The sequence below is a fragment of the Lepidochelys kempii genome, chromosome 27 (assembly GCF_965140285.1).
Source record: "Lepidochelys kempii isolate rLepKem1 chromosome 27, rLepKem1.hap1, whole genome shotgun sequence".
In the NCBI taxonomy this organism is placed as follows: domain Eukaryota; kingdom Metazoa; phylum Chordata; order Testudines; family Cheloniidae; genus Lepidochelys; species Lepidochelys kempii.
In genome coordinates, this window is record NC_136406.1 from 15,333,285 (window position 1) to 15,358,407 (window position 25,123).

The 25,123-nt window shown below is 39.4% G+C and overlaps 1 protein-coding gene across 1 annotated transcript; it reads left to right on the forward strand.

Annotated features, from left to right (window-relative positions):
• Positions 1–6,761: 6,761 nt before the first annotated feature.
• Positions 6,762–24,535, forward strand: ZPBP2 (zona pellucida binding protein 2). The gene is made up of 8 exons (XM_073325776.1): positions 6,762–6,858; positions 8,295–8,375; positions 10,169–10,294; positions 11,724–11,885; positions 12,852–13,070; positions 19,688–19,773; positions 20,953–21,130; positions 24,438–24,535. Exons 1-8 carry the CDS (start codon positions 6,762–6,764, stop codon positions 24,533–24,535), a joined length of 1,047 nt encoding a protein of 348 aa, XP_073181877.1.
• Positions 24,536–25,123: the final 588 nt, after the last annotated feature.

A 25,123-nucleotide genomic window follows, 5' to 3' on the forward strand; every position in this document is an offset into this window, starting at 1 on the left:
GCTGCGAGAACACACAGCCCCTGTAATCCCTTTAATGAGTCTGGGTGCAAAATTTCAACCTCTGGCAGGAGAAATGGGTACATTTCAGAATTAGCTGTTATTATTGTTAATTAACTAATTTAAAAATTCATTAATTTCATAAAAAGAAAAGGAGGACTTGTGGCACCTTAGAGACTAACCCATTTATTTGAGCATGAGCTTTCATGCATCCGATGCAGTGAGCTGTAGCTCACGAAAGCTCATGCTCAAATAAATGGGTTAGTCTCTAAGGTGCCACAAGTCCTCCTTTTCTTTTTGCGAAGACAGACTAACACGACTGTTACTCTGAAACCTGTCATTAATTTCATGTGATTGAAATATGTTTAATTTCAGGCACAAAAAATGCCACCTCGATAGCTAAAATGTGTTACCGGCAAGTTATCTAGAGTGGGAGGAAATTGGTGTGATTTTGAGAGTTAAACTTTTAAGACCATGCATGTTGATAGGCGGAGGCAGTTGGACTAGTGCTAAAATAAACATTTAAAATGTCATTAGGATTTTTTAAAAGGCTTCTTCATAGTCCTGTAACCTGAGATTTATAAACATCATAACGTTTTACTTTTCTCCAGCACCCTTTATCCCAAAGTGCTTTGCAAACAACCTACAATGCAGAGGCATTGTAATGCAGATATCTGAGGGATATAGGATCCTGCCTCACCAATCTGTGTGCAGGATGCTTAATAATAGTGCAAAGGAAGGGGGGATTTTTGGTAGGGATAGAAGGGCAAACTCCTATTCTCACACAAAGCACCAGTGACTCAAAAAGTGCCATGGCAAACCCTACTCTTAGAAAAAGGGTCACAACAAATGTCATGGATCTTTATCTCCATGTCTGCAGAGATGACTTTATGACCTTCCAAGTAAAGAATCAAAGGCAGAGTCCCCAGAAACATGCAGATACTACTTGGAGAGAGGAGCAAGTTGTACAAGACAGAATAACAACGCTTGCCATTCATGGAGCTACAGCAGTGGCAGAGTTGGGAACAGAAGCCAGGTATCCTGATTACCAAATCCATGTCCTATTCCCTGGATTACATTGTCTCCCCAGAAGCTTCAGAAGGAGTCCCAAAAGCATGGGATCCATCCTGGAGGTGTTACTGGTGAAACTGGGAATGAGGTCTTTTGTGACTGCCCCTCTCCATGATCCCATTAACAGAAAGGGAAACTGGGCTCTGAGTTGCTGAGGATGTTATAACATCCCTAAAATGTGGTGTCCTAAGTCATCACATCTTGACACTTACATATCTTAGTTCCCAGTGACTTGTTCCACAGAAGTTTCTTCACATGCACAACATTATGATTAAAAAAACATGGTTCTTTTAAAGGAATGGCCAAAGTGCATTCAAGGAATTCCACATCTCCCATGTCTGCCCTCATCTTTAATACAAACAGGACATCAGCAGATACTACTTTCCAGCATGGATGACACATCTTGGTCCAGTTGAACTACTGTTGTCTGTAAGATATATGCCTCCATATTAAACATAAAAGACAGATGCAATGTGTTCCATTCAAGCAATTTGCCATTGTAGCCCACATTTGTGAAAATAGTTTACCACTCCTTCCATAAAGCAGGTGATCTAATGGGCCCATAATCCATTAAAACATTTATCCAGTTAAAAATTGTGCTTATCATTTATACAGTGGTTTTCATTTGTGAAGTCCTTTACAAGTATTAATTCCCACAATACCCCTTAAAAGCCATTGGGGGCTACTTTGTTTCGGTCATCTATTAGTTACTCCAAAGACAGTAACTACTGTATTGCTAAGAATTTGACAGGAGTAACTCAACTACCTTGCCTTGATGGGTTTGTGACTCATTTCTTACAATTTGGCAAGGGTAGTTTAGGACTTTGTTTGAATGAGTGTTGCCAATAGCATGCCAGCATGCCCACACTCAACATGAAAAAATATTTTTCTTTCTTTATATTTAATTTCCTTTATGTGTAACTTGGACTGGTACTGTTTTTCCATCATGTAAACATAGTGACATGGTCTTCAGAGACTTGCATCAACACTGTTTTCTCTGTGTTATTCACCCTCACAGGCTTGCATATATATTAACACGCTATTGCTGAGACTACACTTGGCATCTCTTTAGGTTTAATAAAGGAAAGTCAATGATTGTTAGCTTTTAAAAAAAAGCAAAAATAACTCAGTTGTTTAAAAAATGACAAATTACAAAGATGCCTAGTAAACACCAGTAATGATTAACTCCATTCAAAAACCTTTACTGCTAACAAAGAATCATCTTTGTTCCTACAACTCAACAAAAAATAGCATGAAACTGGCTCTAATAAACACTTGGGAACCAAATCAGTTGAAGTTTTGAATGTGCAAGAATTCACATGTTAACTAAAAATAGTTTTGTAATTTTTTTATCAGAGTTCAGAATTATTTACCAAGAAATGGCCCTATGAAATTTTAAATGGCCTAGATATTACAATCTCCACATCAGCAACCAGCATCATCACAAGAACAATCAGCTCATGACATGATTCGACATCATCTTATATTTATACCTGCAACTTCAAGCTCTGATGAGACAAAAATAGTGTAGAGTGAAAGTAAGGGGGGGAAATGAATACTTTAGATTGAGGCTTCTATTCTTATTATCAATATGGAATACTTCATTTTTAAAAAAATATATTTTACTTAATTCGGCCTTTGTGTTTTTAAGACTTGCAGCTTGTTTATGATCTATATATTTGGCAGTTGAGAAATTAAATAAAAGCATTGGAGTAATAACTGGACTGAGAATTAATTTATGTTGTTACTTGACATTTTATGGGAATGATTACATCTCTAAGGTTATGGAGGCCCAGTTATGCAACCCATACTTCTGCAAGTAGTCCTTTTGAAGTCAATGAGAGTACTCATGTAATGATTGCAAAACTGAGAGACTAAGGTATTGGTGAATGAAATGGTGATCTGAACAGATCTTTCAAAAGACATAAACTGAACATGGCTCTGCTGTGTGATAACAATACAGCACAGGGATATGATTCTCAGAGTTATTTTTTTGTACTCTGAAGACTGCATTCTGACTGAATGTCCATCCAGTTTCTATAATCCAAAAAGGGAGAAGAGCTAGACACTCCATGAAAGTCCATGAGCACCTCACTGTTCCCAGTCTGTTCGGTGTCAAAGGTCCTGAGATACTACAGTATTGGATGACAGTATAAAACCCTGAAAAAGATAGAAAATATCAATAATATAGAAATAACCATGCTTGTAAGGATTATTAAAACTGTGAATGTTGACAACAGATGGAAGTACAAGAGATTTTATCAAATAAAATACTATTATTATTCCTTTTGACCTGAGCAGTTAGCTAGTATTTCAGGGTCTTGGGGTAACTATTGTTATGTTTAGTTTACCTGTATTAAATTCAAAATTAGACTCATTGTGCCCTGGAAACACCCATTGCAACAGAAAAGTCAAAGCTGTAGGAGCTAGTAGAAGTTACAGGATGGTTTCAGTGGAAGCAGGGAAGGATTGGGTTGTCTCTTTAGGGGACTGAAAAGGGACTGCCATTAAAAAAAGTACTTTCCTCACCTGAACTCTTTTTTCCATATACACATTTTGCTGTCTGAATGAAATTATAAACTCTTTGGCGCAGGGACTTTGGCCTAGTTTGTATTTTGTAAGTCTCTGTGTACTTTTACAAGTATTAATTTTTATCATTATTATTGAAAACACCCAAGATGAGAAACATAATCTGAACGCTAGTGTACTGACTCTAAAATACAACTTAATTCTTACTATAGAAAGTAAAATACACCAAGAGACAGATGCACAAATAAGTTTATTGTATATTGTATATTAATGCTCTATATTAAGGAATTTTTGTTTAGTAGATTAATGTAGCTTTGTTTAATTTTCAGAAGACCTTTCTATGTATTTGTACAGCACCTAACATACTGGGGCCAGTGGGCGCTATCGTAAGAATAATATGTAAATAAATAGTGTTTAAGGAAATAAACCAAACTATATCTCTTATTTTTTGGTTGACAAAGAATCTTTTTTAAGAAGAAAATGCTGTTCACAGATCTATTAAGAAGATGACCTAGCTGCTTCTAACTCAGAAATATCATACTGACTTTGAAAGGAATGAGTCATTTGGCTAGAGGCATAGATCATAAGTCTCAATCTACAGAGATCCAAAACTGCAGACAAAGCTTTATAATGGAGAGATTCTTATTTTACAATAATTAACAAGTGGGATAATGAAAGTTTGTGTGGGACAGTCAAATTAAATTTGGGCATAAACATCCTCTGGAACAGACTGAGATATGACTCGTATATAACGGACACAGATTAAAACTGAATCACTTAGCCGATATCGCATAAGTGTGAAAAGTTAACTTTGAGTAAAACTGAAAATCTTTGACACAGAGGCGCGCTAGACCTTTTTGAGATGGTCCTAATTTTAAATTAACTACTCGTAGAAACTAAAACTGAACCCCTTGACATATTCCTTACACCTGAGCCAGCTACTCTACACATAACTGTTAAGTCTTCTTGAACTTGTGTCAACTGAAATAACTAAAGCAGCACCAATGTTTAGGCAAGAAACTTTAAATAACATGAAAATTGGAGGATAAATAGTTTAAAAACACTAATGTTTTAGTCCATAATTATGTTTTCTATCTCAACATTTTCCTTTCATAATTCAATATTATCCCCTTGGGAGGTTTCTTTCTTTCTTTCTTTCTTTCTTTCTTTCTTTCTTTCTTTCTTTCTTAATACTATTAGCTAAAGTCTTTGGCGTGTTTTCCGAACACGGTTATATGACTGTTTCTAACAATGTCAAATATGAATACTGTGTCCTGGCACATTTTCTGAACATGGTTATTTTAATACCGTTTTTAGAAATGCAGTATTACCAGCCCCACATGTTCAAAAAAGTTGAGCCAGGCCCCCAACATCATGAGATGGGCTTAAAAATTATATTTTTAAAAACAATAAATCTTTCTGTTTGCAATAAATTCTTTCTGTTTGCATTTTGGATTTTGATACAAGATCACATTTTCAAGCTTTTTGCCACAATCAGTGCTAAAAATTTACTTAAAATTAAAAAAAAGTTGAGATTCTCAACTCATCACATGCCTCCAGATGCTGGGGCTTTAAGAAAAACACTACACATTGCAAGGCTCACAATTAAATTGTGAAAGCTGACACAGCAGAATGCGGACACAAACCACAGTGCACTGTGTCTAGCAATGGTTTCTAACCATGGTTTAGTGCAGTGCTGTTTCTAGCTGTGGAAAGCAGGGGCAGACATCACCATGTCCCAGTTCTCCCAGGGTCCCTGGAGGTTTTTCTAATATTGTTGCTAGTTGTGTGAGCCAGGATATAGAACACTGTGTTACAGTATTTGGAAATAGGGTGACCAGACAGCAAATGTGAAAAATCAGGACGGGGTGGGGGGTAATAGGAGCCTATATAAGAAAAAGACCCCAAAATCAGGACTGTCCCAATAAAATCGGGACATCTGGTCACCCTATTTGGAAATAATTTCTGGGCATAGTTATAACAAAGTTTCTACTGATGTGTGGCACATGGTGTTGAGGATAGATGGCATAGTGATGCTGGGGGTGGTTCTGTCCCAAGGAAGGAGAATTATGCTATAATGATCAGCTTTTGCACTTTGCAACTTGGTTTACTGTGCTGGGGTGTAGAGGGTGGAAAGGGAGACACCCCCGCCCCCAGTAGTGCTACCGGCAAGTAACAAGGAGGGATGCTGTCCTATCCAGCCAGATTTCCTGCAAAGAGATCTCCTCAATCAGCCCCACCTGCCCTTTCAAGTGGGCAGCTGACTGAGGTAGCTCCTCCCCCCATGACAGAGGGACTCCCCTTAAAGGAGGAAAGAGGCGCCTCTCTGGAGCCTAAAGGTAGCAAATGGGAGCAGAAAGGTGGTGGGAAGACCTGGTAGGCTTCGCATGCAAAAAGGCGGGAACCGCATTTGGACCCCGCACGCTGCGGCGGCAACAGGCGTAAAAAAGGCGGGAAGGGCATTTGGCCTCGCGCTGCAACGCCGACAGGCAAGGAAAAGGCGGGTGGGGCGGTTAGGCTCGTGCTGTGGACGCGACAGAGGAAAAAAGGCGGGAAGGGCATTTGGTCGCGCTGCGGACACGATTGGTGAGAAAAAAGCGGGAAGGGCCTTCGGCCTCGCGCTGCGGCCCCGACAGAGGGAAAAAGGCGGGAAGGACAGTTGGTCTCGCGCTGCGGAAGGAGCAGGCGGAAAAAAGGCGGGAAGGGCATTTGGTCTCGTGCTGCGGACGCGATTGGGGAGAAAAAGGCGGGAAGGGCGTTCGGCCTCGCGCTGCGGCCCAGACAGGGGAAAAAGGCGGGAAGGGCGTTCGGCCTCGTGCTGCAGAGGCGACAAAGGCGGAAACAAACGGGAAGGGCATTTGGCCTCGCGCTGCAGGGGCGACAGGCGAGAAGGGCATTTGGCCTCGCGCTGCAGGGGCGACAGGCGAGAAGGGCATTTGGCCTCGCGCTGCGGACGCCGCAGGCGGAAAAAAGGCGGGCAAGGCGGTTAGGCTCGCGCTGAAGCCGCGACAGGCGGGAAAAAGGCGGGCGGCGCAAAGCTGTTGGTCACGCGCCGCGGCGGTTAGAATGCTGCGGGCGGGGGAGGGGCTGCGAGGGGAGCTTGAGCCCCGCCCTCTCTCCTTGGCAGGGAGCGAGGACCGCGTGGGAGGGGGCTGCGCTTGACCATGCAGGGGGGCGGCTGCGGGCTGAGCCCTCCCCTCTACAGCGCCTCCCTCCTGTCCCTGGGGGTTTTGTTGAGCGCCTTGTTTGCTTTGACCCAAGGTAACCGGGGGAGCAGGTTGTCCTCACTCTCTGTGGGGGCTTCCCGGGTCTCCAGCTCTTTACCCTGTGGATGGCAGAGGCACACCCTGTTCTCCCTGTGGCCCTCACTCTGAGATCAGAGATTGTAAGGGGCCATTGTAGTCTCCCAGAGCCCCTTTTTCCCTGAGCTCAGAAATCATCAAGGTTCGGTGTGGGTCACTGCCAATACCCCTTTACCTCTTGGCCTCGCTCTTTGGGAAGCCAGACATCAGAAGAGGCCATCCCAGTGTCCTGGAGGCCTTCAGTGAAACCCTGGATCAGGAGTCATTGAGGGCCCCCAAAATATCGGGACAGCGGTCTTCACACCCATTAGGGGCTCTCTTGAGAGAGAAGCCCTTTCACATGTACTGGGCCCCAGTGCTCATCATATAGCTCATCATTTAGCTTATTCATCCCTTTAAACGGCTCAGTGGATATGGAAACAGGAGCACTGAAACATGGGCCCCACACCCTCCACAAGATCACAAATGCTGTGGCTTCCCTGAACCCCACTTGTGTCAGAGAAATCAGAGCCTCCTGCAACCTCAGCAGATGCGTCTCTAACAGTGGTGGGCTGCCCTTCTGAAATAGGTGTTACATAACCATAGTTATGAATTCTTTTGTCCCAAAGTCAGATGGGGTGTCGGAGTTGGGGGCCCCTGCAAATTATAAATAAATGGTATTCCTTTCAGAGACTGTTAATGGAAATCTCCAACCTGTTCACTGAAATCTGTAACTATTCAGAGGTTCTGGGGTTGATCAAAGACAGTGCTAGGCATAAGCAGACAAAGCAATGGCTTAACGGCCCTGAGCAACTCATGGCCCCCCTTAATTATTAGTAGATATTGTATGGGGTTGCCCCCCAAAATATTCCTGTTTAGAACCTCCAATGGATTAGCACAGGCACTGCTATTGATTAGTTAAGCGGTGCAAAGCACTTCCTTCACCTTTTGGGCAGAGTGTGCTGTTTCCACAGAACTTTCTGACCTGGGTAGTGAATGACTGGGATTAGTAATTGAACCCCGGACTTTAAACAGCAGAAAATGGTTCAAACCAGTATTTAATTTTTCTGGCTGCAAACTCCACCTTTTTGTTTATTTATATCAGAGAAGTAATGCCCATTCTGTAAGTTTCATGCAAGCTTGACAAGTTTTGTAGCTGAGATTATTTTGAAGAGCTGCAAATTTTTAAACAGCTTCCTTCCTTACTTACATATTTTTGGAAAGTTAATATTGAGCCTCTGTGGAGGCTCCACAGTCAAGACACGTTTACTACTTGAACAGTAAATAGGAGTACTTGTTTTAAGAAAAGGATGGAAGAGAGGGGAACTGCAAACTGTTCAGGAAAGGGGAAACAAACTAAATTCAGATTTGATTTTTAAAATGTTTTTTTTAAGTGTTACAGTGTTTTTTCTACAGTGGAAGCTGCAATTGATGAAGAACAATATTCTGTTAAAGTAATTAAAAAGAATTACATTTATGGCAACATCAAACATCAAGGTGATTATTTTTATAGTTAAGATCTCAGTAAGCATTTTAATGCAATATTAATACAAAGATCATAAATACAGCAATAAAGCATATAAACAAATGTACATATGTTGGTGACTGTGGCTGTGTTATTATACCAAAAGAATTTCAAATCTTAATTATATAGAAAATTACATAATTCTTCAAGCATATAAACAGGAAATGGATATCATAAAATAGGCAACTAAATTTTTTACTTCAAATTATTCCCAACTGGAACAATTCAATTACTGCAATCTGAAAGCTGTCAGTAAATCATAGCCACTGTGCAATAAAGGACATTGTAAACAGAAAGATCTTTGAATTAAGTGATTGCACAGAGCAGTAGGATGTGTGCTTATGGGTTTTTATATAAGATGAAAAAGGTATTGGCAAAATGATGATTCATTCTACAAGCTATCGATATTGCACAATCTTGGAGAGTCTGTTTTCAGTAAGGACTGCAAGTCAAGTATGCCGAACTGTGTTTTGGCCAAGGCTATAATGTTTTTAACTGAATCACAGTAAAGAAAGATAAAAGAGAATAGTTATGCATTTTTAATCAAAGGACAACATATACATTAGACATGGTTCTGTTGTGAATTCCTTAATCAGGGTCCCATTCTGACACACATGGAGGAGGGTTTGAGAAAAAACTTGTTTTGAGGTAAACGGTGTTTAAAAAGCCTTTGTGCCAAGGTGTAGAGAGTCCAAACTGCTCTCTAAATACCTGTTTGCTACTACTTGGTGGGTAACTTAGAGTGGCAGAGTATTTGGGGATGGCGAATGGTCGTACCTGGTGGGAAACAAGTACAGTTACTAGCATAGTAGAATTGATGGAAACCTGTTACGTACCCAACAGCAGTGGAAAATTTATTTATTCCATACCCATTGTAACAGATCCCACAAATTCTGTACCTGGGATATAGAGTAGGGCTATAGCTTATTCATTCCCATATGGATCCAGTCTGTACTTGTTCATTTCTTTCCTTTTTGTTCATTTACCAGATTGACCCCATAAAGTATCTGATTGGTCCGCACAGTTAATTGAAGTAATATAATAGATTTATTCTAGAAAAAGTTTAACACCACATGTTTACAACTACCTATTAAAGTTACAATGGAAAATGATTTAGAAAAACTCTAAAGAACTTTAATTTGGGTGGGAGGTGAGCCAAAGTCAATGGGGGCATAATTTATTATTTAGTGAGAAATTAAATAGATCATATTAGAAAAATGCCCTCGAATCTTTGTTTTTCTGGGGTGTTGGCTGTGGTCAATTTATTGTATTTTAGCACTAGCCTTTATTGTATTAAAGCACTAACCTTTATCAGGTTACGCCATAGGAACAGCACATGCTGCTGAGCTGCTGGTGATTCCAACAATACTATTCTCAGGATGCAGAGCTGTGGCTTAACACTTTTCCCCTGTGGTGTTGCTCTAGAATTTTGTAAGCATTTAATGTCACGATAAGGGTACTACTTGCCTTCTCACCACCTCAGCTGCAAACTGGAGATCTGATATTCTTAGGCTGTCAAATCTTTGGGACTGGGACCATGTTTTCCAGTATATCTGGACAGTACAAAGCACATTGTGGAGAGTTCCATGGTACAAACTAATAAACAATAATAATAATAATTAGTGTAACATTGAACTAATTTTGCAAGTTGGACCTAAAAAAGTAAAGAATTAAATAATGTATATGTGTATATATAAATTGATATTTAGTAATTTAATTCAGTTTCAGCATTGCTAGTTATTTAATTCATTCTCTTGTATTGCAGTGAACATTTATGTTAAAGTGTATACAAATAGTCCATTTCTAGTATGCATGGATTTGGCACTTTCTCAAAAAGAAGTAATAGATCCAAACTATTTATGGATTGGACCAGATGGAAAGAATCTAAAAGGCAAGTTACTTTCTCCTCATTATAGTTTATATACAGTCTTACTGGTTCCATGTTTATTCCATCACCTACTAACCCACAGAATCTGATTTTTATGAATATCACATAACAAGAAGCAATCCATATGTGATAGCTTTGTTTTCTCTCCTATTTTACTGAAAAAAATTAATTCCGTCACTAATGGTTGAGTCGATTTCAGAATGCTGTATGTGAGATCACACTTTCTAAGTTTTTGGAGAAACCTATCATCAGTGGGATGGTGTGACTTGTGGGTCATGTTATCCTATGTGAATTTTTTCATGGGTGCTTTCATTAGCCTTCATTTCTTTAAGACATTTTCCATAATAATGTGTGATTAGTCAGAATTTGTTTTGAAGCTCTTCCTGATTTCCATAAAGAAAGGAGGTAATTTTCTTCACATAACTGACACAGATCTATAAAGTAGATTAAGGAAGCAGGGCTGGGGACTGAATATCCAGTCAGGCACTTAAGGGGAAACTGGAAGCACTATTAAAAAATCACTGCTTGGTAACCAAATGGGAGAGATTATGGAGAAAGTGGAGCTCCATGCCTAGTGGACTGGGTTGTTGTTTGATTTGGGATTTTTCTGTTTGAGTCTATATTTTCCTTTTTTGTTGTTGTTAACCTAAGCACAGACAGGCTCAAGAATAAAGCTGTGGAGAAAAGCTTTACTTGGTAAAAGACTTTGTAGTTGGCCCAGTTGGCCCACTCCATCAGTTTACAGATGTAAACACACAAACATTCCCCACTCCACTAGTTTGAACACCAGCAATGGTATTATAATACCATAAATGAAGAAAAAGAATTACTTTTAAAAAAATTAAGATGTTTTCACTCATATAATATTAGTTGAGTATTCACTTTATTAGCATATCAAGAGCATATTTTCACCTGTTCATAAGTTTTGTCAAAACAGTTTATGCTTTGAAGTATTTTCACCAAATAAATACACAAAGCATGATTTGTACTTTACTGAGGGATGTAAAAATTTGACCTTTGATATATATTTAAAGGCTGTTTTAATATTTTGTATATGCATCTTAAACGTTTTTTATTTTGATATATAGCAATGCTAAAAGTATGCACATGTTTATGTTCTCAGCACACTTAACATAACTTAAAAATACATCTTAAGTGCAGTAATTTAAGATAACCTGCTGTAGATCCTCCTTTCTGTCAAATAGTTCTGGACTCCTACAATTACATTCCCTCCTCCAAATTTTCAAATGCCTGAGGGAAAAAATGAGATTTGCAACAAGTCCTGAAGGTCATTAGATTCAGACCAACTTCTATAAGTAAATTGATATTCCTATGTAAATAATATATCTTCTTTCATCTGTTAGTATACTACATAAATTATGCATCAGTATTTTTCTAATATTAATCAGGTAGTTTCCTGTTTCCATTTTAGGACAAAGATATATCAATCTCACGGAAACAGGAAAACTGATGGTGAGAGGTTTTCAGGAATCTATGTCTGGATCTTATACTTGCACTCTTTCTTATAAAACCATCAAAACTGACATACAAGAAGAGAGAGAGAAATTTAAGACATATAAATTTATGGTTTATGGTAAGACCGTACAAATTTGCTGGTAAACTAGTGCATGTGACTTTTCTGAATATTGGTTTATTAAACACAATTAGTTAGCACTGTACTCCAGAATGTAAATTACATTTTCAAGCACCTTGGTGATAAACATCTTTATTATTCTAAATGCCAGTTTTTGAAAAGTCAGTTCAATACAACTTCGATTTCAATCAAATCAACACAACTGCCAATAGCATCTGGTGATTGTCCTTGAGAATGAAATAATCTTTACCCTTGGGAAAAATAGACGAGGTCATTGCCTTCTTCCTGCCTTCCCCCAAAGGTACCCAAGGACAGAAGAAGAGGCTCTGGTGTGGCTGTGATCTTGTTCCAAAGAGGTGTCAAAGATGGGGCTCTGTCCTGGTCTGATCTTAGTTGATGACATATGTTACAAGTGGTGGAAGGGTGACAGATTGTGCAGTTTAGCAACCCCATCATTCTCCCAAAAACAATTATAAAAAAGTAAATGAAAGGAGGAAGAAACAGATGTAAATTCTTTTTCCAGTCACTTCAAAACTCTCCACCCTAAAATGCAGGTACATGAAGTACTTTCTTTAACAATTTCTCATCACATTTCAGTTATGTCTACTTTGTAAGCAAGTGCACAGGCTCAAAAGTGGCTATGTTAGTTCTGTAGCTGTTTTGACATATAACATTTTCCCATGGTTGGTATTTAGGCACATAGTCATATAAAAATATAGTGTGTACACATACGAAAATTCTTGTGTGTATCAAACTAAATGAATAGTGTAATGCCATTTAAGACAGGGAAGCTATACCAAGGATGCATTTGGCCCGTCATGCTTAATAAGTAAACAAATTGGTTTGCCTCTAAATAAAAGTCTATTTAAGATATAAGATACAAAGAGTAGTACTGCATAGGAAATATAATATGTGTGGGACAGACATTATATTGCATGTACTTATGTGTATACTAATTTTTTTTAGCATATCGGGAGCCTGACTACACATACCAGATATCTGTTCGGTTTACTACAAAAGAGTGCAGACTAGCAGCTAATGGTCAATTCTTTGAAGAGCTGAAGAAAATCTTGAATGATTTAATCTCTGATTTGACATGTCATGTTATAGAACCATCATACAAATGTCATGTCATCAAGATGCCAAAACATGGCCTCCTGGATGAGCTATTTGTTACTTTTCAAGGTAACAGATTTAAGCATTTGTTTAAGACGTAGTGTCACACTGTTACTTTATTAAAAAAACTTAAATTAAGGGCAATATAAATTACATTTGCAATTATATCAGAGTCATATGTTCCCTCATATGTTGCTTCTCTGCTTTTCTTCAGAGTTTCTGTATTTTTTCTTCTTAGCCCACAGATGGAGCTATAATGCAGCTTATAAATTGTTTGAATTTATATTAATGTACTTTTTACAACCTTTCTGGGAAAGGTTATTCTCTAACAGGGGTGTCATTTGCAAAGGGCCTTGGGGAACATACGAATGGCCATACCGGGTCAGACCAAAGGTCCATCTAGCCCAGTATCCTGCCTTTTGATAGCGGCAAATGCCAGGTGCTTAGAGGGAATGAACAGAACAGATAATCATGAAGTGATCCACCCCTGTCGCCCATTCCCAGAAAATCATTTACTAAAGTCCAGATATAGTTCATTCATGATTCTTCATCAATGTAATTCTGTCAGAAAAATGATCAGATTTATCTTTCTTGCTATTTTCTTCTTGTTTCTTGACACTTCCTTATTTGGGGTCAGCAACTTTTATTGTCTTCTTCCGAAACTCATGATTGTACACCTGGTTGTCATGCAAATTGGTCTTTCTAATGTCCACTGATGTCTGGTCCATATACCAAGTCTTTGGCCTTCCCCTTGGTCATCTTCCGTCCATGATCATTGCAAGGGCCAGCCTATCAACATAACTCTCAGGTCTCTCCACTGGACATGTCCCTACCAACGTTGCCTAGCCTCCCTCAACTTGTCTTCATTTGGGGCAGCCCGCACTATGCCCCTCATAACTTCATTTCATTTCCTGTCATGGAGTGTGCAGCCATTTTGCCATTTCAGCATCTTCTTTTCTGTGGTGGAGAACATACTGATTTATTTTCTTGTGCCTGGCCAAGTCTCTGTTCTGCACATTTGGGTGGGTAGAATTATAGTTTTACACACTCTACCTTTTAATTTTGTAGGCATCTTTTATCACAGATGACTGGGGTCAGCCCCCAGCATTTGCACCAAGCAGCTTTGGAACAGTGCTGGGCTTCACTCAGAGCACCACTATCAGCAACCACTGATCCTATTTCAGAGTAACAGCCGTGTTAGTCTGTATTCGCAAAAAGAAAAGGAGTACTTGTGGCACCTTAGAGACTAACCAATTTATTTGAGCATAAGCTTTCATGAGCTACAGCATCCGATGAAGTGAGCTGTAGCTCACGAAAGCTTATGCTCAAATAAATTGGTTAGTCTCTAAGGTGCCACAAGTACTCCTTTTTCTTTTCACTGATCCTATGTATTTAGATTCTTTCATTTGTCTAAGCTCTCTGCCTGTAATATCCTTTATGGTGCGTCGTCCTCCCTCAATTGTAACCTAAGTCTTGCTAACTTTCACTCTCACTCCTGCCTGCTCTATGTTGCCACTGTTCAAAGTTGGATTGCAGGGTCTCACAGTCTTTCGCACATATCACTGAGACCATGTCTACGCTACGGGGGGAGATGGATCTAAGTTACGCAACTTCAGCTACATGAATAACTTAGCTGAAGTCGACGTACTTAAATCTACTGCGGGGTCCACACTACGCTATATCAACTGGAGACGCTCTCCCATCGACTTCCCTTGCACTTCTCGTTCAGGTGGAGGACAGGAGTTGATGGGAGAGAAATTGGCGGTCGATCGCTGCACGTTGAACCCCCAGTTAGTGTAGACAAGGCCTGAGTCATCAGTGAACAGCATATTCCAAGGCAACTCCCTTCCCCTATTTTCACTTATCACATCCAAGGCAACTGCAAACAAAGAAGGATTAAACACTGACCCCTTCTCCCCCAATACAGCTGAACATTTACTGGAAATTTACTGCTGTAGCAGACTACTATGGTCGTCACTCCATCAAAAATATCCTGAATAAGGCAATATATCCTTCTGGCACACCTCTCCATTGCAAATTCCACCAAACTAGTTTTCTTGATGAACATTTATACACCACCTTCTCCAAGTCCACAAAGGCTGTGCCCAGTTGCTGTCTCTTGTCTCTAAACTTCTCCATGAGTATTCATAGAGCAAATATGGCATCAGTTGTACCCCTTCCCAGCATAAATACATATTGACCTCTCCAAATCTCAAGTGTTTCATAGATTCATAGATATTTAGGCCAGAAGGGACCATTTTGATCATCTAGTCTGACCTCCTGCACAATGCAGGCCACAGAATTTCACCCACCACTCCTAAAAAAGACCTCACACCTATATCTGTGCTATTGAAGTCCTCAAATTGTAGTTTGAAGACCTCAAGGAGCAGAGAATCCTCCAGCAAGTGACCCGTGCCCCATGCTACAGAGGAAGGCGAAAAACCTCCAGGGCCTTCCAATCTGCCCTGGAGGAAAATTCCTTCCCGACCCCAAATATGGCGATCAGCTAAACCCTGAGCATATGGGCAAGATTCATCAGCCAGATACTACAGAAAATTCTTTCCCGGGTAACTTGGATCTTACCCCATCTAAAAACCCATCACAGGCCATTGGGCCTATTTACCATGAATATTTAATTACCAAAACCATGTTATCCCATCATACCATCTCCTCCATAAACTTATCGAGTTTAATCTTAAAGCAAGATAGATCTTTTGCCCCCACTACTTCCCTCGGAAGGCTATTCCAAAACTTCACTCCTCTGATGGTTAGAAACCTTCGTCTAATTTCTAATCTAAATTTCCTAGTGGCCAGTTTATATCCATTTGTTCTTGTGTCCACATTGGTACTGAGTTTAAATAATTCCTCTCCCTCTCTGGTATTTATCCCTCTGATATATTTATAGAGAGCAATCATATCTCCCCTCAACCTTCTTTTAGTTAGGCTAAACAAGCCAAGCTCCCTGAGTCTCCTTTCATAAGACAAGTTTTCCATTCCTCGGATCATCCTAGTAGCCCTTCTCTGTACCTGTTCCAGTTTGAATTCATCCTTCTTAAACATGGGAGACCAGAACTGCACACAGTATTCCAGGTGAGGTCTCACCAGTGCCTTATATAACGGTACTAAAACCTCCTTATCCCTACTGGAAATACCTCTCCTGATGCATCCCAAGACGACATTAGCTTTTTTCACAGCCATATCACATTGGCAGCTCATAGTCATCCTATGATCAACCAATACTCCAAGGTCCTTTTCCTCCTCCGTTACTTCTAGTTGATGCGTCCCTAGCTTATAACTAAAATTCTTGTTATTAATCCCTAAATGCATGACCTTACACTTCTCACTATTAAATTTCATCCTATTCCTATTACTCCAGTTTACAAGGTCATCCAGATCCTCCTGTAGGGTATCCCTGTCCGTCTCTAAATTAGCAATACCTCCCAGCTTTGTATCATCTGCAAACTTTATTAGCACACTCCCACTTTTTGTGCCCAGGTCAGTAATAAAAAGATTAAATAAGATTGGTCCCAAAACTGATCCTTGAGGAACTCCACTGGTAACCTCCCTCCAACTTGACAGTTCACCTTTCAGTAGGACCCGTTGTAGTCTCCCCTTTAACCAATTCCCTATCCACCTTTCAATTTTCCTATTGATGCCCATCTTATCCAATTTAACTAATAATTCCCCATGTGGCACAGTATCAAACGCCTTACTAAAATCTAAGTAAATTAGATCCACTGCGTTTCCTTTATCTAAAAAATCTGTTACTCTCTCAAAGAAGGAGATCAGGTTGGTTTGGCACGATCTACCTTTTGTAAAACCATGTTGTATTTTGTCCCATTTACCATTGACTTCAATGTCCTTAACTACCTTCTCCTTCAAAATTTTTTCCAAGACCTTGCATACTACAGATGTCAAACTAACAGGCCTATAATTACTTGGATCACTTTTTTTCCCTTTCTTAAAAATAGGAACTATGTTAGCAATTCTCCAATCATACGGTACAACCCCTGAGTTTACAGATTCATTAAAAATTCTTGCTAATGGGCTTGCAATTTCTTGTGCCAATTCTTTTAATATTCTTGGATGAAGATTATCTGGGCCCCCCAATTTAGTCCCATTAAGCTGTTTGAGTTTCGCTTCTACCTCAGATATGGTGATGTCTACCTCCATATCCTCATTCCCATTTATCATGCTACCATTATCCCTAAGATCCTCTTTAGTCTTATTAAAGACTGAGGCAAAGTATTTGTTTAGATATTGGACCATGCCTAGATTATCCTTGACCTCCACTCCATCCTCAGTTTTTAGCAGTCCCACTTCTTCTTTCTTTGTTTTCTTCCTATTTATATGACTATAGAACCTTTTACTATTGGTTTTAATTCCCTTTGCAAGGTCCAACTCTACTTGACTTTTAGCCTGTCTCACTTTATCCCTACATATTCTGACCTCAATAAGGTAGCTTTCCTTACTGATCCCTCCCTTCTTCCACTCCCTATATGCTTTCTGCTTTTTCTTAATTACCTCTCTAAGATGCTTGCTCATCCAGCTTGGTCTACAACTCCTGCCTATGAATTTTTTCCCCTTTCTTGGGATGCAGGCTTCCGATAGCTTCTGCAGCTTTAATTTAAAATAATCCCAGGCCTCCTCTACCTTTAAACCCATAAATTCTTCAGTCCAATCCACTTCCCTAACTAATTTCTAACTAACTAACTAATTGACCTCTCCAAATCTCAAGTGTTCTCAGATGCTTTTCAATAATCTTCTCCCAAACTTTCATATGGCATGTGCTGTCAGCTTAATTAGGCCATAATTAGCATACAATATAATATCTCCTTTGTGTTTAAAAATGGACACCACAAAGCTTTTATTGCATTCGTCCAGCATTTTCTCTTTCTTAAGAATATCATTAAACAGACTTGTAAAATACTTGACGCTGTCCCTTCTCATTTACTTCAGTGCATCCAGCACTTCTTCATCTAGCCTAGGTGCTGTCTTCTTTTTCTTATTCCTCAGAGCCTCTACAACCTCTTCCTCCAGTGTGAAATCTGTTATGACTTGGCTCAGCTTACATGTTCTTAGTTCCTCCTGTGAGTTCTCATTTGTCACTCTTTCAAAATAATCACTCCAGACATTCTTGATTGATTCACCATTTGTTTACAATATACCATGTTCACTTCTAGTGTGTACAAACTCATATGAGCCTTTTCTTTCTTGCCTTAGCGAGTTTTTGGACAGTCTTTTCTCTGTCATATCCTCCTAGTTGATTATATAGCTTGTCACAAGCCAAATTTTTAGCTGTGGCAACACTTCTAACACTTCTCTTTTTTTCACCTCCATATACACTATCTTATCTTTGCTCAAGCTACTGGTCTACCATTTTTTAAAAGTTATCTCTCTTTCTTCACAGATTTTTTTAACCTGAAGATTCCACCACCAAGTCTTCCTTCTTATCCTTTTTGGCACTGGTTTAATCACTCCTAGGACTTTATATGCTGTTTCTAGCGATGTTAACTTTAATTTGTACCAGATATCCTCAACAAATCCCTTTGTGTAGTCAGAAAGTCTATGCATTATTTCTTGTTTAAAGATTTTTTTTAATTCCCATCTTTAAGTTTCCAGTGCTTAGACCTTTTTGGTGCCCAGGGATTCAGGTGTTTCCAAGATTTCTACATTTTGAATTCCATAGGGACAGTCGATCCATAATGCTCTCTGTAGGTGTCATAGCACTAGGGAATTGATGGGGGACAGGGACACCCCGGACACATTTTCTCTTGACTGTGTATCTGCCCTGCATGAGGGGAATTTGTCTGATGGGACCTGCAGTTGCTTTGTGGCAATTTTTCATCATCAGAGTGAATGAATTCCCCCTCTCCTCCCCCCATGTTCACAACAGAGAAGCCTCAAAGTTCAAATCTGGATTTGGACCTTTCCATAGTTTGAAGTTATTTGTATATATGGGGGTTTGAGTCTGTCCCATCTCTCATTTCCAGATCTTTTCTCTTCTCATTTATTTCATTATTTTGTTAGTGAATGACACTAAAGTCACTGGATAGGAATTGTCAGGACCACTCCTTTTTCCCTTATTAATAAATGATACCACATAGTTTTTTCCAGAATCTTGTATCTCTCCAGTTTTCCATGACCCTTTAGAAGTAATTATTAGGCATTCAGAATGTTCATTAGCTAATACTTTTAACATCCTAGAATGTCAAGCCAGCTAGACTGACTGATTTATATATGTTCATGTTTTCTTAGTATTTCCTTACCTGTTTTTAATCAGTTGGAGGTAATCGAAGTTGCCTTTCCTTCTTGGTTACCCATTTATCTTTATTTTTATTTAAAACTCAATTAAGTATCTTAGATCACAAGAACAATGGTTATGAAAAAAATATCTTGACCACAGAAACAAATGTAATAAATTGACACTTCCTCACAAATTTGAGGCAAAATAGAGTGCCTCTGCTCTTGAGTTGTATTGTAACAGCATAAAATTAATGTAATATACAGATAAGAAGCAGCAACAGTAGGATGACTGGCGTTTGCATGCCAGTGCTTTGTAAAATAAATCTCCAAATGAAAGACACTCATTTCAGGATGCTCCTTTGTAATGTATTCTTCAAGGTATTTATGATGAGCTATTACAATACAGTTTTGCCTTATACCCTTTCTCCTTTTCTCTATAGTAAATCCTTTTGCCCCAGGATGGGAAGCAGTTTGCCAACAGATTTCTTATGACTGTGAAGATGTAACCAACAGAAGAGTTCAGGAGGTAAGATTTTTTAATGCAAGCATACCTAAATAAACATGTGAATATTCTAGAACCCAAAATGAGGGAAGGAGACGCTGCGGGGTGGGAGGTTGTAAAATATGGACTACAAAGTTAGTTAAGGTGAAATTTACTTTTCCCTGTACAAATCCTAGATAACTGGGCTTTGTGCAGGGAAGTCTAGAAGAGCAAGAACAGCATGGAGAAGGAATCTATTCCATCAATCCACAAGCAGACCATGGTGTGTTGGTGCAGCTATTCTAGATGTGGTAGGGAATAGTAGCCACTGCTACTCCATGTCTCCTATTCAGATATTTTAGCCCACTGGATTCTTGTAAATGGGAACTAGAGGCCCCTCTGCACATCCATCCCCAGTGGTCCCCTATGTAACCAATTTTGGACCATTGTGGAATGTTTCTTCCCCTCCCCTCCCCCCCCCTTATTGAAAAGGACATGCAGATATCCATGCAGACGTCCCACTCTTAAGTACTTTTCTTTGTATTCGGGGTGGTCTGTGCACAATTGTATTCAGTGGATCAGTAGGGTTTAAATGTTATAGAAGGCTTTCACGGTCCCTTCACGCTACAGTGAATCCCATCGTTAGTATTTACAGATTTTGACAGGTTGCAGTCCACCCTATGCAAAGAGCAGGAATGTATGTGTGATGTCTGGATTTTAAATAATTCAGCTCAAGATAGAAAACTATATTTAAATGTCATATTTATTCAAAAATTGCTGAGGCCAGTGTTAATGTTTCTTATACATTTACTTTCTAAAATATGAAATTATGAAAATTAGCAATATGTTAGCATGTACTGTATTGTTTATTTCAGTTTTCCTAGAACATAGACCTTTGGATTATGATTTGGTAGCTGTAAAACAGTTTAAAGAAACTATCAAGTGTAGCTTCTGTTTTATATATAGTTCATTTAGCTTCATGGTGATTGTTTATGATATATGTTATATTGCACATTGGCCCTGATCCTAAGCCCACTAAAGCCAATGGAAAGTCTCTGGATCACGATGCGGTGCAGTGGGTGCAGGATCAGGCCCATATTGCATATCATATACATATTCAAGCAGAATTAGGACAGAATATATTTATTGATATATCTGATCTACAAAAAACAAAATCTCTCTGTCATATTTATCATTTATCATTTAATTATTCCTAAATTTTAGGCAAGAGATCTCATTGAAGAATTTTTCCATAAACAAACATATGTTCTGAAGCACGAGTTTCGGAATGTACCTGCAATACATTATATAGACCATAGCTTTGAAGTTACTCGCATTGACAGCTGTCGTCCAGGTTTTGGAAAAAATTATGACACCCACAATGACTGCGCTAGCTGCTGTGGTAATTATAGAAAAATAAAGTATCCATATTTTTAGCAAGCAATATAAAGATTATTTCATATTAACCCTGCTTACATATTATTGCATATTAACCCTGTTTTCCTGTCAGATACTTTTATCACCAATATTAAAAAAAAAATGTAAGCGTACTGCTGTTTATCTTTTGAAGAGGCATTTTGATTCTAAGTGATAAAGTTGGCAGGAATGGAAACAGCCAAGAAAAAGGTGCTGATAGTATTTGATGCATATCATACTGTAATAAAGGCTACCACTGCTGTCATTGGCCCATCTGACTTTCTCCTCTTGCTCTTAGATCAGTTGTAGTATTCAGGACATAGGATCAATAAGAAATTGTCACTTTCATAGTACTGCTATTTTAAAATAAATGCTCAACTGTTCTGGGAGTTCTCCTGCTAGCAGTATCTATTTCTGAATTTAGGGTTACTGGAGGCATGGTGTTCTCAGTAGGTCTTTAGTTCTTGTGCTCAGGCTATGTTTGCACCGCACACCTTACAGCAGCACAGCTATGCTGCTACAGCCATATCGCGGTAAGCTACGCAGTGTAGCCGCTCTTTGTGGGCAGGAGACAGCTCTCCTGCCAACAAAATAAAACCACCCCCAAAGAGGGGCGTCTCCCACCAACAAAGCACTGTCCATACCAGCACTTTTCATTGGTAAAACTTTTGTCGGTCAGGGATGTGGTGTTTTTTTTTTTTCACACCCCTGATGACAAAAGTTTAACTGACGAAAGTGCAGTGTAGATATAGCCTCTATTTATTTTTGTTGGCTTTCAGCACACAATGCAAAGGCTGTCTGGTTAAACGGGTTAGTTAGAACTGAGTTACAGAATCATGGAAATGTAGGATAGGAAGGGACTTTGAGAGGTCATCTAGTCCAGCCCCCTGTACTGAGGCAGGACCAAATATACATAGATCATCTAAATCTCCAATGTTAGAGATTCCACAGTTTTCCTTGGAAGCCTATTCCGGTGCTTAACAATTCCTATAATTAAGGCTAAAATTTTGTCAGGGATATTTTTATTAAAAGTCAGGGACAGGTCACAGGCAATAGACAGAAATTCACGGAAGCCCGTGACCTGTCTCTGACTTTCACTAAAAATACCCCTGACAAAATGTGGAGGTGGATTCAGCTAAGCACTCACTGCTGCTGTGGCTGTAGGGTCCCCCACCACCTGCAGTGAGTGGGAGCTCTGGGGTTGGCCTGTTGCTGGGTCCCCTCGCCCCCCCACACCACCTGGGAGCTCCAGGGGGTCCTCCAGCTATGGCTTGGCAGCTGCAGGGTCTGCCCGCCGCAGCTGGGTAGCTATGGAAGATCCTCTCATTGCCCGCTGAGGCTGGGCAGCTGCGCAGGGTCCCCCCACTACAGCTGGGTAGGTGCAGGGGGTCTCCCCGCCTCAGCTGGGCAACAGCAGGGGGTCTGCCCATCCAGATGCAGGGTCCCCCCACTGTGGCTGGGCAACTGCAGGGGTTCTCCTACCAGGGCAGGGACTGGGAGCTGCGGGAGGGCTGGCTGAGAGCTCCAGCCCCAGGGCAGAAAATGTCACAGAGGTCAATGGAAGTCACGGATTCTGTGATTTCCATGACCTCCATGACATAATTGTAGCCTTACTTATAATTAGAAAGATTTTCTTAATATGTAACCTAAATCTCCCTTGCTGCAGATTAATCTGATTACTTTTTGTTTTAGCCTCTGTGGACATAGGGAACAACTGATTACTGTCCTCTTTACAATAGCTCTTAACAAATTTGAAGATTGTTATCAGGTCCCCTCTCATGCTGCTTTTCTCAAGACTAAAGCTGCCCAGCTTTTTTAACCTTTCCTCATAGGTCAGGTTTTCTAAACTTTTTATTATTTTTGTTGCTCTCCAATTTGTCCATATCTTTTTTTAAAGTGGGGTGCCCAGAACTGGACACTGTACTGTAGCTGAGGCCTCACCAGTGCCGAGTAGAGAGGGACAATTACCTCCCGTGTCTTACATATGCCACTCCTGTTAACATAGCCCAGAATTAGCCTGTTTCACAACTGCATCACAGATCAGGCTCATATTCAATTTGTGATCCTTTTTACTGCCCAGCCAGTTATTCCCATTTTGTAGCTGTGCATTTGATTATTTTCTTTCTAAGGGTAGTATTTTGCACTTGTCTTTATTTAATTTAACCTTTTTGATTTCAAACCAGTTCTTCAATTTGTCAAGGTTGTTTTGAATTCTAATCCTCCTCTCCAAAGTGCTAGCAACATAAAAATAGTCATACTGGGTCAGACCAAAGGTCAACTGTCAACTGCTCCCAACCTGCTGTCATCCGCAGATTTTATAAGCATACTCTCCACTCCATTATCCAAGTAATTAATGAGAATGTCGAATAGTACTGGACTCAGGAGAGAGACCGCCATAGGATCCTACTAGATATGTTCCTCCAGATTGACAGCAAACCATTGATAATTACTGAATGAGTACAGTTTTTCAACCAGTTTTGCACCCATTTTATAGTAATTTCATCTAGACCATATGTCCCTAGTTTGCATATGAGAATGTTCTGTGGGATTGTGTCAAAAGCTTTACTAAAATCAAGATATATCACATCTGTAGTTTCACACCATCCACTAGGCTGTATTGGTTTTTTAACAAGCTTATAGTTTGAACAGGTTGTATTTTTAAATTCTGAGTTTACCCAAAGGCAATGCAGTACATATGTTTTATACCTAAAAAAATAAATAGCTAACCCTCCAGAAAAACTTTTCAGGAAAATGAGGTTGGGGATATTTACATATCACTAGTAATTTCCAACAGTCACTTCTATTGCTCATGGCAACTGAAATTTGCAAGGCAGCCATCTAGAGTCAGTTACACAATGTTAAGCAAAGTATATGTGCATTGCTGGATCAAGCAAAGTGCTCAGCCCCTGGATTGAGCCCTTAATTTCTGGTCAGACTTTTTGGTTCAGGCTACTGTGTTATGAAGTGAAGCTAAGTGTGTTGATCTCAGAGAAACTGAAAAAGGCATTCTATAATACAGGTAGAGTTATTCTACAGGGTATGTCGGAATGGAGCACTAAAATATTAAATGAAAAGTAACTGATATGAAGGAAAACTACATTCTTAATTTTAATATATTTTATAGGATCACTTAGCTCCATATGAAATATTCAGCATGCAAAAAAAATAACCTGGAGCTAGTTTAGTGATCTGCTGAATGTCCCTAATACAAGTTTGAAAATTCCATAATGTGTATAACCCAGCCCATGGTGGAAGTCATCTGACTGAAATACTGTATATTTGTTTGGTTGCAGTGGTTTGTGACCCTGGAACATACAGCCCGAACAATGAAGTGAGATGTCGGATTTGTACAAGCATTCGAATCAAACACTATGGAGCAAAATCTTGCTAATAAACTTAAAATAGAAATTGGAAAACTGAAGAAAAGTTGTGAAAGCATTATTATTCTTTTGTGATGTCTGTTTTTTTTTTACCTCCAAACCTGGGGCTCTTATATTTCAATAGCCAATCCTCTCAAGATTGATATAACTACATTTTCTGTATTCAGGAGCTACTTGTGGATAGAGATTCTAAAAAATGTCTAGTATAAAATGTTCATACCGGGGAGAGTAATTCAATGGAAAACAAAGAATGCAAAGAAAATTATGAGTATTAATATGTGGTTTTTACAGAAAAGTCTCTGATTTGTGGTATTGACACTGAACACAGCATAGCACTGTACTTTAAATAAATGAAGGAGACATAAACAATTGATGGAGAAGTGATTTATAGTATAGTGGAATGATTGTAGAAGCATACTAATGTGTTATGATGCTTTAAGTAGAAGTCCATGTACATTAATGTTTGCAAGAAATTACTCTTGTAGGCCAGAAGTACATATTTAACCTCTATAATGTAAAAAATAAAACTATTTATTGTATTTCCTTTTGCTTTTTGTCCCTTTTTGGAGAAAAACAAGGTTGTTACAACTTTCCTCTTT

Coding starts and splice junctions, on each gene's coding strand:
- ZPBP2 (XM_073325776.1), top strand. CDS start 6,762: ATGCAGGGGGGCGGCTGCGGGCTGAGCCCTCCCCTCTACAGCGCCTCC. Junction 8,376..10,168: donor TGGCAACATCAAACATCAAG/GTGATTATTTTT, acceptor CTTGTATTGCAG/TGAACATTTATGTTAAAGTG. Junction 21,131..24,437: donor TGACTGCGCTAGCTGCTGTG/GTAATTATAGAA, acceptor GTTTGGTTGCAG/TGGTTTGTGACCCTGGAACA.